Consider the following 16,778-nt stretch of genomic DNA (forward strand, 5'->3'; position numbering starts at 1 on the left):
TTCATTTAATTCTAATAGATTAAGATCTTTTTTTAATACAATGTACCCAAGTATTTTTAGGTCTTTCTCTGCCTATCTTAATATAAGTTAAATCTAAAATATCTACTCTCCTAACTAAATCATCAGATGGTTGACGTTTAATGTGAATAAACCATCTAAGATGACTCTCTCTACTCTTGTCTGCCAGTGATGCTACACCTACCCTTTCACAGATAGATTCGTTTTGCATTTTGTCTCTAAGTGTCAAGCGTCTCATTTACCTAAGCATTCTCATCTCAGCAATACTTAACTTTATTTTATGCTTCTCTTTTAAAAACCAACATTCTGCGCCATAAAAATAACATTCTGCGCCATAAAAACATTGTCGGTTCACCTTTATCTTATAAAATTTTCCTTTAATATTAAGTTATGTTTTTTTATAACACAATAGGCCTAATGCATTCCTCCATTATAGCCAACTAAGCTGAATTCTACTAATAACATCCCCATCACTTTGAATTCAACCAACTAACCCTAATTCTACTAATAACATTCCCATTTATATCACTATCACTTTGAATAATAGATTTGATCACTCATGGTTACAACTCTGTCACTAGAGCTACTACTTCTAAAATTACATTCCATATATTCAGTTTTAGATCTACTCAAACGAAGACATTTAAACTCTAATGTAGACCTTCATAATTCAAGTTTTTTTTGAACTTTTTTTCTAGTTTTATCCACAAAAAGGATATTATCAGCGAAAAGCATACACTATGGTACATCATCCTGCAAATGTCAAGTAAGAGTATCCATAATTGAAGAGAAAAGACATGGGCTTAAAGCCGATCCTTGATATAATCCAACTGAAATAAGAAAATACTTTGTCAATCCGCCTTATGTTCAAACACTAGTAACAACTCCAGAATGCATATCTTGAATGACTTGGCCTTATGTTCAAACACAAGTAACAACTCCAGAATGCATATCTTGAATGACTTGAATATAAGTCATATCAACACCTTTCTTTTCTAAAACTCTCCAAAGAACTCTTGGAACCTTATCATAAGCTTTTTCTAAATCAATAAAAATCATATAGATCCTCTTTACTTTATTTGTACCTCTCCTTCAAAACTCTCAATAAATGTGTTGCTTCCATAGTAGATTTTCCCGACATTAATCCAAACTAATTATGAGAAATCTTTGTATCAAGCCTTAACCTATGTTCAATTACCCTCTCCTATAATTTTGATGCATGACACATTAATTTAATTCCTCTATAATTTGCACAGTCTTGTGTTATCCTTCTATGTCTTGCGTTATCCTTCTATTCTTAAAAATGCGACCAAAATACTCTTCCTCTGCTCAAGGCATCTTTTTAGTGTTTAGTAAGTCAATAAACTCTCAAATCTACTAGATATTTTCACACTTCAATAGAGATACTGATTTTTCACCCTTTGTTTTCCTTAAAGCCTCATAAACTTCCTTTTTATTAATGTGATAGTAAAAATTAAAAAAAAAATTGTTATTAATAATGATATTAAGGTCGTTAAGGTCGATCGTATTTTCAGAAACTTCATTGAAAAGTTTATCAAAATAGCTAACCCATCTATGTTAAATTTCTTCCTCTAAGAAAACCTTTTTTTTTCCATATTTAATACATTTTACTTATATTAACTATTTAATTTTTTTTCTCTTTATTTGGCTGGTTTATACATATATTTTTCACTCTTTTTAGTATCTAATTTGTTATAAAGATCACTAAAAGCAGAATTCTTAGCGTCACAAATTATTCTCTTAGACTCTCCACGGGCCACCTTATACTTCTCTCAGTTCTTTAAGCTTTTACATTTAAATTATTTTTTATAACACAATTTCTTTTATTACATCTCTTGCACGTTATTATTTCACCTACTATTTTTATTAATAAAATTTTTTCCTTTTGATTCTTCAATTACTTCTTTTTCCAAATGTTTAATAGTGTTTGTTACTTTATCCCACATAGAATTAGCTTCTTCATGTACATCCTAAATTTCAAAATTTTAAAGTTATACTCATAAAAAAAATTTTATTTCTTTTAGGCGTGGCTATATAATTTTATGATAATATTTCATTGTATTCTTTTATCTTATAACTCTTCATCTTAAAATTCAGAATCAATAATCAATGTTGAGTACTTAAATTTTCACTTGGAATAACCTTACAATATTAACATTTTCGACGATTTTTTTTTCTCATATGAAAATAATCAATTTTTGATATATTAGATTCATTCTTATAAGTAATGATATGCTCATCTCCTTTCTTAGTATTAGCAATAACAAAATTATAAGATAAATCAAAATCTAATATGGTTCGACTTTCTTCTTTAATCTCTCTAAAAATCGTAGCCACTATGAATATTTCTAAAATCTTCTATCACTATTCAAACATGTCCATTTTAATCTTCAATAAAAAATTCTTTCTTTGAGAGGTATCATTTGTATTAATTCTTCTAGTTCATTCTAAAAATTTTTCTTTTGAACCCTATATATATATACATACATATATGTATATAGATAGACATACATATATGTATATACATATATATATATATATATGTATGTATATGTATATACATAGATACATACCTATATGTGTATATATGTATGTATATATGTATATATTTGTAGATATGTATGTATGTATATATGTATATACACATATGTAAGTACGGATATACATACAGATACACATATATACACATACACATATATACACAAACACATTTTTTGAAAAGATAAGCATAGATAAAACTCTAAAATTCAAAACTCGCAGAAAACAAGTTGCTAAGGACGAGCCAGCTTGGTCCTGCCTCTGCCTCCGGTTCTAGGAACAGAGTCAGCTAACAAATTGTTTCAATAGTCTGTGGAATGCACTCGGGAGTGGAAGAGTGACAGGCATGAAGTGGGGCAGATCCAGTAGCATTTTTACTTGGAGGTTTTAGATTCGGATGCAAATGATAACATTGAGAAAGAGAGTATCCAAACATACGACAGTGAGTGTAATAAAGAGGTATCTGTTCAAGTTCTGCTTGCTGTCAAAATCCCTGATGCTGTGTGTCAATCCATATTTCTCCCGGAAAAGGCAAAGTAATATCTCGTTCTATCAAAATTCTAGCTTCAGAAGGCCGAGTTAGATTCACTATAGACATATTAGTTTTGAGAGGTTTATCGTATACCATAACTAAAGCGAAGAAGAGCTCTTGATGGTAAAGGTGGACTTTCAAACCTGGGAAGCGCAGCCAAACATGAATGGTAGGAGGTTCAGTACGACGGTCAAAATCTACCGTCCATTTTAGTCACCTGGTTGTCTATTCGAATGAGTCTTCTCGTAAACAAATGGACATAGCCTTCATCATTTGATAATTGGATGAAAATGTGCCGACCTTCCAATTTACCAATCTTCCAACCTCCTTTCAGCTTCATTTGCTCAAAATTCTTTATAATTTGCTCAAATTTAGGGTTTCCATAAAGAAACTTACCTACTAATAACAGTCGGCAGGGAGCAGCTAGGATTGAGATCTCGGCCTCTGTGAGAAAGATTGCAGGTGTGTCGTTTTTACGGGATGTTTTTTTGAAAAACTCGGTTTCAACCCGAAGAGCAAAAGTATCGTGGTAACGTTGCGAAACATATTCGAAAGAGGGGCGGGAGCGGGGTTATCACCGGCAAGGGCGACGGCGTAAGAAAGAACCCCTGAGGCCATCACCTTGGCCGGTGTTTCATTGCATGAGAAAAAACCTGGGAGGAAAACGAAGCTCTGTCGCTGATCAGGCAGGCCATCTGCGACCGAGGACGAAGGCACTCGACGCAGACGACGATAAGCAGCGAGTAAGCAGCGAGGGCGTGCGACGAAGAAGCGACGCTGTGCGACGAAGCAGTGAGGACGTGCGACGATGCAGACCACGACGAAGTTGCTGCAACCCGAGGCGCTGTCGTAGCTGTCTAGAGAAGACAACCGAGGGCGTAGAAGGCTCGGTTAGCAGCAATCGAGATTGTATGCGAAGCCGACGAGACAGTAGCCAGTGAAAGCCGGAGGTTAACGCTGGGTTTCGTCATCGGGCAAAACCCTAACAGAGCTCGCCGCCATCGGCACTATATATTCTTTTTTGAGAAAGCCCAAAGGCTAATATATGAAAAGGGAATAAGGATACATAAAGATTGTGTGGAAGGCCCAAGCATGGCACCCGTCCCCCACGATAACCATCACATACAACAGGTTCCAAAAAAAGAGAAAATATAGAAAAATATAATATACCTAAACCAACCAACGCCTTGGGTTGGTAATCCCGCTAGATTTGGGATTGGACCCTATGAGTCAACCAATTCCAGTACCACCTCCATATAGCGGACAACTCGCCTGGAAGGGATTTGAGGTGAGTTACAACCGACGAAGCGGATGCCAACCAACCAACAGGCCGAGGATGCGGCTCTTTTTTGGAACCTTATCAACAACATTTTTTAGGGCTAGAATTCTATCTCCAATTCTATTTACAACATTATCTTTTAAACTATTGTCTATAATTACATTTATATTATTTCTAGTATGACTCTTGTTTGAATACCAAAGTTTATAACCTAACCTATCCTAAGGATCCAAGAGATTTTTTCTCGGCAAATATCAAAAATTAAATTCGATGTAGTTAGAATTTTTTCGAGCCATATAATTTGATGTGAAGCCCCGTCTCCCACTCCTTAGGCTGTTTGAACTGCTATGAAGTCGGTTCTCTGCTGTTGTTCCATATGCTCTATTTTGCCCAAAACTTGTAGTTTTTTGCACTGTTCGAGTAGTTGATTCGCGGTCTGGTGCTGTGATAGAGCTCTGCTGTCTGATTTTTTAGTCTTCATGCTACTTTCTAGTGTAGCTAGAAATGAAGTGCTAGCTTAATTTCTTCTATGGCAAGTTTCTTTGAACTGAAAACTTGGAAGAACTAAATGAGTTTATTTTAATTTGAGTAATGCCAATAGTCTCATGATTGCTTACATTAGACCATTTTAGTCCCAGAGTTTTCAGAAATGCTAAACTTGGTCTTGATTATTTTAATGGGGGCTATTGGAGACTATTTTAATCTATGTTAAAAAAGTCTGGGGACTAAATTCCACTTTTATAAACTATGGGACTAAATTAAACCTCCTGCAAAGAGTCTCGAGATTATTTTGACACTTCTCTCATTTTAATTTTGAAAAATTACTCTTTATGGGTATCGTATAACGATAGTCTTGTGGGTGTGGCTCTTTGGTAGCAGAAGTAGGATTTGTTTTGGTCTTTTGGTTCTATTTGGATTCGTTTTTGTTTCTTTTTATTTTGTGGTAATGGGCAGCTTTTAATTGATTATTTGTGGAGAATGAATGGATTAAGAAGTTGTTATGGCAGTCACTTCATAAATACCCTATAAAAAGGAGAAGTTTACCTACATACCACACAGTTTTGTATTCACATATCTAAAACCCGAAGTTTGATATTTACACTTATAACACCTTGGTGTAATAAACTTATGCATGAAAAGGTATATTTCACTAATGAAGAAATAATGATTGTGGTATCTTGGATGTGATGCTAAAGATTCGAGTGGTACGCATGTAAATATGAATGTTTTGGTGTTCCATGTGTAAACACATCAAGAATTGTGTGGTATGTATGTAAGTATGTATGTAAATTCCCCTAAAAAGAAAAGCTTTTCTGACTTTTAATTATTCTAAAAGCCATCACCGATGCTAATAAATTTTCATTGTCGAAGTAGTTCCTGAACATCGATTTCCATTTTTACCCCATCTTGCATCATTCTATCTTAATTAACTTCTACAATGCTATTATGGTGTTGCCATTTTTACCTTCTCATTTTAAGACTCCTCTAACTTGCAGGTGATGATGGTTTAGTTTATTTGATATGCTCTTTCAGAGGGCTCTCTAGTCTTGAATAGTACGAGTTAAAAAAAAAAATTATTTGTTCTGTTATCCTATATAAGAAGAAACTTATTTAGCATTCAAAATCTTAAAAATTGTTAAAATTTAAAAAAAGAAAAAAGCTCCTGTAATCCTTTCTCCTTCAAATTCTTGTAAGAACATGCCTCAAAATCCTCATCTTTTTTCCTTTCTGCCCCCAAATTCCTAAAACCCTTATTTGATTTTCCTGCAGGTTGGCATCCACTATGAAGGAATTTTTTATGAATTTGTGCCCTGGAATGGTACTGTGAGCTGGGAGATAAGTAAGTGGGGTTATTGGCATTTCTCTGCTGAGAACAATCAAAACATGGTGATCTCCTCCTTACCTGCAACATATAAATACAGTACATTATATAGATTTCATAAAACTTGCAGCATCTTTTGAAATATGCAGTGGTTCTAAAATTTGTCTTGGATTATTCTTGGCTATTATAATTCCCGTATAAAATCTTATGAACAAATGGAACAGGTAGAATTAGTAGCTACAACAGATGAACCGGGCACCCCGCTGAGAGCTCCAACGCAAGAAGCCGGACTCGTCACGGCGTGTAAAGATACTTGCTATGGTGATCTGAGGTTGCAGTTGTGGGAGAAAACATCTGATGGCAACAAGGGAAAGGTGCTTGCTTGAATCCTCAATTTTTCACACTTTATCCTGCTTTTTTTAGTCTAGTGCAACCCGAGCACTCTGTGCTTAAGAAATAAAAAAAAACAATAAAACCTAAAGAAAAAGGGGGGCAATTGCATACAAGGCCGCCCGAAACTTGCTATTTACAAATCAACTACTACCCTCGTTCATCTATTCTTCAAATTTTCACTCAAATATCAAAATTTATGGTATAACCACAACCCCTATTTTTTATTTTTATCAAATTCTCAATAGTTTGACCGTGACACGTGTAAATACATCTGTTCAGTAGTTCAAAAAAATCACTTAGGCGGTTAATTTGTAAATATCAATGTTTCTGGTGATCTGTAATCATCCCTAAAGAAATAGGGTAAAGATGGGCGCTTGAACACGCAATGCGTGGTCAGGAGTAAAGTGAAGAATCCCAAAATGCTGCTTTCAAGTGCTCACTTTGCCCGAACAAAAATAACAACAACAAAGCCTTAATCCCACCACATGGAGTCGGCTACATGAATCTTTTTTCTCCATTGCGTCCTATTTAGTGTCATATTTTCATTAAGTTCTAATAACTTAAGATCATTTTTTATACAATAAGCCCAATTCTTCCTAGGTCTACTTTTACCTTTCTTCTTTCTTAACATAAGTCAAATCTAAAGCATTTATTATCCTAATCGGATCATGAGATGGTCGACGTTTAATGTGATCGAACAAAAATAACTAAATAAAAAATAACTGGAAAGATGGGCAAGCTAACCTGTTATATTTTACACAATTTTATTTTGGATGGCCAAGTTTTCCTGTCGTAGTAAACATTATTAATCAACCAAGGTAGAAAATTAAGCTGATAGGTTTAGACCTTAATAAATCAGCAGAACTACTTTATTATATGGGCTGAAGCAGATTTAAAAATTTGGGTGCAGTTAATCCTTGACGTGACGAGCGACATGGCCGCTGTTGAAGTAGGTGGGGGGCCGTGGTTCTCGACCTGGAAGGCGACGGCCGCCATGCCGGAGCTTGTTAGCCGTGCTCTTCAAGTACCTGTGGATGTAGAGAGTTTCTTTCCTATACCTTTGTTCAAGCCCCCCGGCCTATAATAAAATGGGGCTTCATTTATCATCTTCCCTCCTTTGTTTGGAATGGAGATATTATGATATTTCGTCTTAGGCTTTGGAACTGCTAAACAGGTACATTATAAATTTTAAGCTATTTTGTGTTGATTTAATATGATCTTCTGTTTTTTTTATTCCAAATATCTTAATTGTCTATTTTAATTGACATTGTTTTAAGACATTTAATTAGTCCAATTACTTCATCTTAAAAATTAAATCTTAAATTCTTTTTTAGTGTAAATAAATAGAATATCTAAATATTTATTTATTATCATATAACACGCTCGCGCAAACCATGATTTATGGGTCAATATTTGGAAAAATTATTACATCTGAACTCCGGACCAAAATTTTGCTTCCGGTGTCCAGCAGAATTGTGCCACGTGGCCCACTGAACTTGACGTAAATTTGTGTCCGGTGTCCAATGTCCTGATGCAATAATGTGGTTTTAGCATTTTATGTACTCATTATTAGAATATACTTTTTTCAATACTTATGTTGGTCATTAGCTAATGGAATTTGCATTATAATTCTTATTTATATATCTAAAATCTAAACTCTAATTTATATATGGTTGTAAATGAACAAATGCACTCGGTGACCAACCCTAACTCGTTAACATTAGATTACATTTATTTAAATTAGTAAATTACTTAGTTTGAATATCTTCTTAAAAGCTCCAAGCCTAAGTGAACTATATTTGAATATAGTTTAGCTTGAAGAAACTTTTTTAAATGTTCGATATTAAGCTCAATAAGAGGCTGTCATATATGATGTATTATTTTGACCGCCAACAAAAAATATCGAAAACTTGTCTTTAGATCTGGATTTTGCTCTTCATGAGGTATATTAAATTTTATTTAACTAGGTTTCATCCCAAATATTTGCAATTGTCTCAATTTATTGATGTTAGAGTGTCAAATGTTATAGCTCTCTTAAGCAATCTTATCTCAAGTATTCATACTAGACTGTGGTGACCATGCACAAATATTGATGTATTATATTTTTGTATTTTTGATCAATTTAGTAGGCTTATTAGCATATAATGAGTTAAGACTTTTACATCTCTTTAAATCCCTTAATTTTAATTGAATTAGCATTTAGCTCTCATAAAATGCCCAAATTTAAATTATGCTTCTATTAGAATGCCAAAGTTTAGATTGGGTTGGGGCTTACAACATTTGGAAAGTTTGATATATTTGATAGAAATGGGAATTACATTCATTAAAATGCCCATAGACTCTTAGTAAAATAAATATCCAATGACCATCATGTTCTTCAGAAGTAAGAAAATATAATAATGTAATAATCTAAGACTCTAAAAGCTTACTTTGGTGATAATGTAATTTATTCCATTGGGCCAATGTAATTTTGACTATTTAACTAAATACCTAAATTTCATAATATACAACAATTACTATATCAATATGTATATATGATGGAAGGAGGTTATATTATTACTTTATAATATATAAAAATTTCATGCAAAACACAATCTTATTTAGGATAATAATTAAAAAATATTTCAAGAAAATATTATTCATACTTATTCTTAAGATAAAAGGAACTGATTATATATATATTTTTAATTTAAAACTAGACATTATAAATAATTATCAGTTGATAAAAAAATATCAATATTTTTAGTAGTCTCTAACTAAATAATTTTATTCGCTAATCTTGTAAGTTCCATAAGGAAATATTGTTAAATAATATTTTACACAAATTTTTAATTGTTAATTAGTTTATTTCATGGTAAAATTATTTATTTACTCTTATATTTTCTATCAACTTTCTTATATAATATGCGCTATAAAATAATGTATACATCTAGAAATGTAAATATAATAAAAATTATTGGGTGATGGAGAATTGATGTCGGTAAAGTTATATTAGCTTCGTAGCGTTGTAAAAAAATTTAGCACAGACGTAGATGACAGAAAGAACTGGTAGAGGGGACACTATGGGTTCTTATGTGAAAAATCTTAAAAGGAAAAAATCACAGGACCCAACACAATTGAAATGATTTCACTATTCATTGAACAATAAAAAAGAGTGTTGCAACAGTGGAAGAAATTATCTTGAATTTCATTAAAGGAGGGGTAGAAAATATCGAGAAAGTGATAGTGACTCAGTTGCGATGGTGAAAGCACGATGATAAAGGTTGTGTGATGGCAATATAGATTCATTGTCACCAATAATGATCGACGCTAGAAAATAGTGATAACTATATAATGATGATAGTAATTTGAAGACAATGTGCCATAATGGCATAAATGACCTAGCAGTGGTCATTCAGTGATAGTGGCAGTGTTGGCAGAGCGACGAGGGTCATGCAATGATGCTGACATAATGAAGATGGTTTGGTGCGGCTAGCCGAGAGATGATGATCCAGATACTGCAATGGTGTACCACGACAGTGGTGGCTATCAAGCGTCAATGATATGGCATGGTGTCAACCAAGATATAATGATTCGATGAATAACTTCAATAACCACCTGATCAAATAATTCACGTTGATTTCTTTTGATCATATGAGATTTTCTTAATGCTTTGAGAGCCTTAATAAACTTGTAATCGAGTGATTTTGGGTTCGTTGGATTGCTCTTTGTTGAGACCCTCGATTTGACTGTAGGTCTATCAAATTTAGAGTTCATTTAACCCTCTAATAAACTTTCCCAAAGCCTCCAAATATGTTTCAATGGATTGATCCAGGCTTCATTGGACTCGGATTGGACCAATTATCTTTTGGTGCATCTTGTAGAGATGGTTAGTTTGACTATAAATTTGCATTGTTAACTCTTATATTTTTTATCAACTTTCTTATATAATAAACATGTAATCGAGTGATTTTGGGTTCGTTGGATTGCTCTTTGTTGAGACCCTCGATGTGACTGTAGTGAGTTTTTTTTATGCTTTGAGAGCCTTAATAAACCTGTAATCAAGTGATTTTGGGTTCGTTGGATTGCTCTTTCTTGAGACCCTCGATTTGACTGTAGTCCTATCAAATTTAGAGTTCATTTAACCCTCTAATTAACTTCCCAAAGCCTCCAATTGTGTTTCAATGGATTGATTCAGGCTTGATTGGACTCAGATTGGACCAAATATCTTTTGGTGCATCTTGTAGAGATGGTTAGTTTGACTATAAATTTGCTAAAATCGGAATTTTGGATAAATTTTAATTTGAATCAAAATATTTTCTCCTTAAAAAAATATCTTGAGTACATGCAAAATGATAATTTTTTTTGTGATGATATCAAGCCAGTTTCATAATTATATCATAAAATTTAGGAGGATTACATTCCTTACACTTAAAACTTGCTTATTTATAGAATATATTTCATGTCAAACTTTTTTGTTTTCCAAACTATCAAATCTTTGTATTTACATGTCACAATAAAAACTTGGAAAATAAGGATTGGAGAATTTGATGTAACTTTTAATATTTGAGTGATATATATACATATAACATGATACTATAAATATAAAAATCAAAGTTTAAATGTTAGGTATATTAATGCATAGGAATTGGGTAATATGTTTTTTTTTTTTTTTTCATTTTTATTTATATTAAATAAAAGCATAAATTTAAATAAATTAGGATTTAATTTTTTTGTAGTTTTCTAACGTCTATATTTTTCAATAAAAGAATTAAAAAATAAATAAAAATAATTTTGATATCCTCACTAGGGCTGTTAACGATTAGATTTCGAGTCAAGTTAGGGTTAACTCAAACTTAATTTTTTTTAAAAAAAATCGATCCAAAATTTTAACTCATAACATGACTCATTTATTTCTATATGATCTCGATCCTAGTTTTTTTTTTTTAGTCAATTTTCAAGCGAATAATGATCTTCAAGCTAAATTTGCTAAATTCGCAACCCTAACATCACTAGTTTTGTTAATAATCTCATCTCAAGCTAAGGTGGGGCCGGCTCAAAAACATCACAAAAAAAAAACAAATCAATTCAAAATTTTGAATTACAGCTCGACTAGTTTATTGTAATCCAATCTTGATCTGAGCCAAAATTCAAATCAATTTTCAAGCGATTAACGATCTTCGGGCTAAATTCCCATCCCTATTTCTTATCCAATTCTTTTTTAATAAGAAAACGTGATGAAAACAACATGCAAGGGCCACTTTGTAACATCCAATTTCAAATTTCCATATTTGCAACCTGGCCCACTATCATATCCAATTCTCTTTGACTTCTTCATTTTTATTTTATCACTTATCAGCCTATAAGCTCTGAATCAAACAGCATTTCAATATAAATTACAGACCAATCAGACAAACCATTAACTCTCTACAACTCCAATGGGAAGACAGAGATTAGAAGACGAAGAGATCACCGCAGGATCTGAGCCGCCTCCTCGGCCTCCTCCCGCGGCTTCGCCTTCCTCCATTAATGGTTCTCCTCAACCTCCATACCATCCTCCTCCACCACGAGGCACGCCGGTGAACTTTGCTCCGGCGAGTCCTGCGTCTGCGTATGACTCCAAATCGCCTGCTTCCAATATTGGGAGGCCTTGGTCAACGGGCATGTTTGACTGTGGGCAGAACCAGACCAATGGTAATTTTCTTTGGAATTACTGTGTATTTTTTACTTTGGATATTTACATATATATATATATATATATATCATCCAATTCTTATGGATTTATTTATGTCACACCCAAACTTTGATTTTTAGAGTTGATGTCTGTGTGAATATTTGTGTTGCAGCTATCATGACGGCATTTTTTCCTTGCGTTACATTCGGGCAGATTGCAGAGATATTGGATGAGGGAGGGACGAGTAAGTTGTGTACTTAATTTTCTCTTCTCTGTGTGCTGCATTTTTTGCTTTTTTTTTTGCTTAAAGATTATTGAATCAGAATCATCTCTGTGTGCTGCATTTTTTGCTTTTTTTTTTTGCTTAAAGATTATTGAATCAGAATCATTAGCAAGGGTTTTGAAGACTTGGGGGTTGTTTGGTAGGGGCTTTTTGTATGGTTTATCAGTGGGTTTAGTAAATTTGGGCAAATGGTAAGATGTAGAAGTTGGCGGATTTATGGATGTGTTGCATCCAATTTTACCTTTGATTCGGCCTAAATCCTGAATTTACTATTCTCAGGAGTTTGGTGGATTTATGAATTTATGGATTCATAGATTTGTTAAATCCTATTAATGTTAAATTCTACTTACAGCCAAACAAGCCCTTAGAGTTGTTTGAGGCACTTTCCTAACTCATTCATGTTAAGGAAATAACTTTATTAGAGTTATCGTCTAATTTCACTGCAGAATAGGATCACAGAATTCGAGAAAAACTGAAGCAAAAAAATTTAAGAAAGCACAATCAAAGCATCTCAAAAAAGCACACATGAATTTTACGTGTAAAAGCCTGAAAACGAGAAAAAACCACGGAGCTACACCATCACAAATTTCACTATATAATTTAGAAAGGTTTTTAAAGGAGTCGCACAAATTTCTTTTTGACATTCACACAAAGAAACTTAGGGTTAAGAAACTTACAAAACTTGCACCAACAATCTTCTATCTTCAATCCGACGCAAAAATGAAACTGAACCATCAAAATCCACCTCTTCGACACTCCTCACTTTCACCGCGATACTTGTCAAAAAATTTAGAAGAAAGAAACAACAAGTCTCAAGAAGCCTACTCAAAACCAATTTTTCATGTATTAACCGCAATCAAAAGCTCTGTATCAGTGCCCCATAATAGGAGCCTAAGCGCCAATAGATCGGTGCCTATGCACCGAGAGTTCTCTCGAAAAAACAAGTAGCGCCCGCCCGCACCCGCACCATGTTAGGCGCTTAGGCACCAAATGGACAGCACATAGTCACAGTCCCTTTTGCTTGAGCGCCCAAGGTTGGCGCCTAAGCGCCAACCTTAAATACTACTTGAAATGTTTTGACTCTAACACTACATGATCGTTCGTATTTGAAACCACCACCACAACTATATTTAAATTTTAAATTTTTTTTGTTGCTTCTAAAAATTTTAATAAAAAGAAGCTAATTTTTTTAAAAAACGAAACACCAAATTTTGTTAGTTTTAAGAAAGTTGTTATCTGAGCTTTTGAAGAAAAAAAAAATCCACCTCAGCTACTAAAAAAGTAAATTTTCCCACAATAATTTTACAACCACTTAACAAATAACAAAGCCGCCCATTACAAACCCCTAGGGGATGTTTGGTTGCAGAAAGAATTCACCATTAGTAAGAGTTAGTAAATCCGAAATTAACATGAATCAAAGGCAAAATCCAAACCTTAAATCCAAAATTTCATAAGTTCATGTAACTTCCCTTCTCTTTATGTTTGACTGGACGATAGATCATGTTAACATGGCACTAACAAACACCCCCTTAGAATATTATCCCTGGTCTTTTTCACTGAAAAATCTCCAGAGGGTGCCATTGGATAATTCCCTATTAACATTAATAAATTATGCATATCATTATTTGTTTTTGTAGGTTGCACGCTGGCCAGTTTTATGTACATTCTGATGGTGCCAGCACTACTGACCTGCTGGATCTTAGGCTCCAATTACAGGAAGAAGATGAGGAACAAATATAACCTCGTTGAGGCTCCATCGGAGGACTGGACAGTCCATCTTTTCTGCTCCTGTTGTGCTCTCTGCCAGGAGTTCAGGGAGCTTCAGCACAGAGGCATTGATCCCTCTCTAGGTATCAATTTCTGCAACCATTCTTCTTTCCTTCGTCACAGCCATACTTAATTCGGTGAAAGATGTATTGGTTTTGATACAGGATGGATGGGTTTCCAGGCTCAGAAGCAGTGGATGACGAGCACTGTTCCTCCCATGAGCCAGTTTATGAGCAAGTAAAAAAAGAAAGTTTAGATTTGAATCGCTGGCTGTGGGTTGTGAGGTTGTTTGTTATTTTTTCTTGCGTACAGATTGTGTTGTGTTGGTGTTGGCCTATCTTTGCTGTGCCTCTTATTCTTTCTTTGGTTGAAAACAGAACTGTTGCTGGAACTATGGCTGATTGTTTGATGAAATCAATGAGTGATTGCCTCAGTTGTGAATGTTGGAATGTTATGTGTATATGAACATAGAGATACAGAGAGAGAGAGAGAGAGAGATTAATGAAAAGAACTTTATACAAATTCACACGATTGATGCACCTATTTGATGCCACTATATGCTAACAATAAAATATGATCAGAATTTAGGATGATTTTACATACATATCACTCAGTTCTTATGTATTTACATAAATAACACATGACTTCAATTTTTACATAGATGCCATCTTTCAAATGCATGAAAAGGTGCATCTCACTTCTTAAGAGTTGAAATGGTGGTACATTTTATGTGAAATGGAAGATTTGGGTTGTACAAATGTAAAAACTTGAAGTTGAGGTGGTATGTATGTAAATGCCTATAAAATTTAAGGTAGCTGAAATTACAATAAATTTTTAGGAAGTCTTTAAATATTCCAAGCATATTTTCTTCGATGAAAAAAACAAGATACCTAAATTTAACATTGAATATTACGGGTTTTATGTTTACAGGAGTATTATTTAAAAGTAACTGCATCAAACCTGACATTATCCTTTGCTAAAAAAAATATCAAATAGTTAAATGAGAGCTATCGTTTGTATGCAAAGACAAAGATTCGATTCGCATGCTTCAAAATTGAGAAGAATACAAGACAAAAACTATAGGAACGCCGCGAAGACGTTAAATTTTAGTTAAATTTACATACAAACCGCACAATTCTTATGTATTTACATACGTAACACCCAAAGTTTGATATTTACACCTATAGCATCTTTGTTGCGTGCAAAAAGATTTAGTGGTAATTTAATGTCATAGCATTATACGAAGATCCAACATACATATAAAAAGAATGGCAGATGAGGCACCAATATTTTTTACGTAGAAAAAAAATCTAGAAATGAAAAAAAAAAACACAAGGGCTAGCCTAGTCAGAGTAATCTAATATGTGTATGCAAGTACATAGATCCACTCTTTTCATGAATTAGAGAATATAGAATTACAAAGCTGATAATTATATATGTATGATAATAGTTTATCAATAATAGTCGTAATTGAGTTATAACAAATATTTTTCTTGGCTATAACATTAATAATTGACCACAAATGTCGTAGTTGATTGGTACATAGACATTAGTTGACTATAAATAATACAAACAGTGGCTACAATTGTGGTAGTTAGCCGCATAAGCTGTAGTTGAAAGCTGTAACAGTAGTAGTTACCACATAAACCGTACTTGGTACTGTAATATCAATAGTCGATCATATAGACCATATGTGGAAGATATAACAGCATCAGTTAGCTACAAAAGTTATAGTTGGAAGTTATAACAATAGTATTTAGCCACATATCATAATTGGCGGTTGCAATAACAATAGTTGATCACAGAGGTTGTGGTTGGAAGCTATAAAAAAAGCATTTAGTCACAAATGTCGTAATTGGTTACTGCACAAGCAATAGTTTGCCAAAAATGCCATGGTTAGAAGATGCAATATCATCAATTGGTCAGAGAAGTCGTAGTTGGTGACTGAAATAACATAAGTTGGCCACAAAGATCATAGTTAAAAGTTGTAGCAGAAGTTGTTTGTCACATAGGTCGAAGTTGATGATTGCAATATCGTTAGTTGGTGAATGCAAATATCATCAATTGGTCATAGATATTGTAGTTGTTGACTACAATAGTGTTAGTTGGCCACATATGTCATGGTTAAAAGCTATGACAATATTAGTTGGTAACATAGACTGTAGTTGATCATTGCAATATCACCAGTTGGCCTAAACAAACCGCAGTTTGTGATTGCAAAAATGTTAGTTGGCCACAGAGGTTATATTTTGTGATTGCGATAGCATCACTTGGTGACATATATCATAATTGGAAGTTGTAACAGTAGTAGTTCCCAAATAAGTCGTAGTAGGTGATTGGACCAATTCTCTCAGGAATAACAGGGTTACAATGTTACAATGAACAATGCATTTATCTTTATATTGCTTAATATATATATATATATATATATATATATTATAAAAAATATAAATAAAAATGTAGTGTTCATTA

General features: G+C 33.5%; 2 protein-coding genes across 2 annotated transcripts in view; both read left to right on the plus strand.

The window, feature by feature from the left end:
* The window catches only part of LOC110025563 (probable tocopherol cyclase, chloroplastic), a 41,947-nt gene extending 34,132 nt beyond the window's left edge, over window positions 1–7,815 (plus strand). The window contains exons 8-10 of the mRNA XM_020726116.1: window positions 6,159–6,275; window positions 6,435–6,584; window positions 7,514–7,815. Coding sequence (XP_020581775.1) covers window positions 6,159–6,275; window positions 6,435–6,584; window positions 7,514–7,687 — 441 coding nt within the window. The 3' untranslated portion in view covers window positions 7,688–7,815. The remainder of the gene's footprint in view (window positions 1–6,158; window positions 6,276–6,434; window positions 6,585–7,513) is intronic.
* Window positions 7,816–11,996: 4,181 nt separating this feature from the next.
* On the plus strand, window positions 11,997–14,739 carry LOC110025562 (protein PLANT CADMIUM RESISTANCE 8). The gene is made up of 4 exons (XM_020726115.1): window positions 11,997–12,276; window positions 12,429–12,500; window positions 14,177–14,389; window positions 14,471–14,739. Exons 1-4 carry the CDS (start codon window positions 12,021–12,023, stop codon window positions 14,545–14,547), a joined length of 618 nt encoding a protein of 205 aa, XP_020581774.1. The 5' UTR covers window positions 11,997–12,020; the 3' UTR covers window positions 14,548–14,739.
* The last annotated feature ends 2,039 nt before the right edge of the window (window positions 14,740–16,778 follow it).

This window comes from Phalaenopsis equestris, unplaced genomic scaffold (assembly GCF_001263595.1).
Source record: "Phalaenopsis equestris unplaced genomic scaffold, ASM126359v1 Scaffold000302, whole genome shotgun sequence".
Classification (NCBI taxonomy): domain Eukaryota; kingdom Viridiplantae; phylum Streptophyta; class Magnoliopsida; order Asparagales; family Orchidaceae; genus Phalaenopsis; species Phalaenopsis equestris.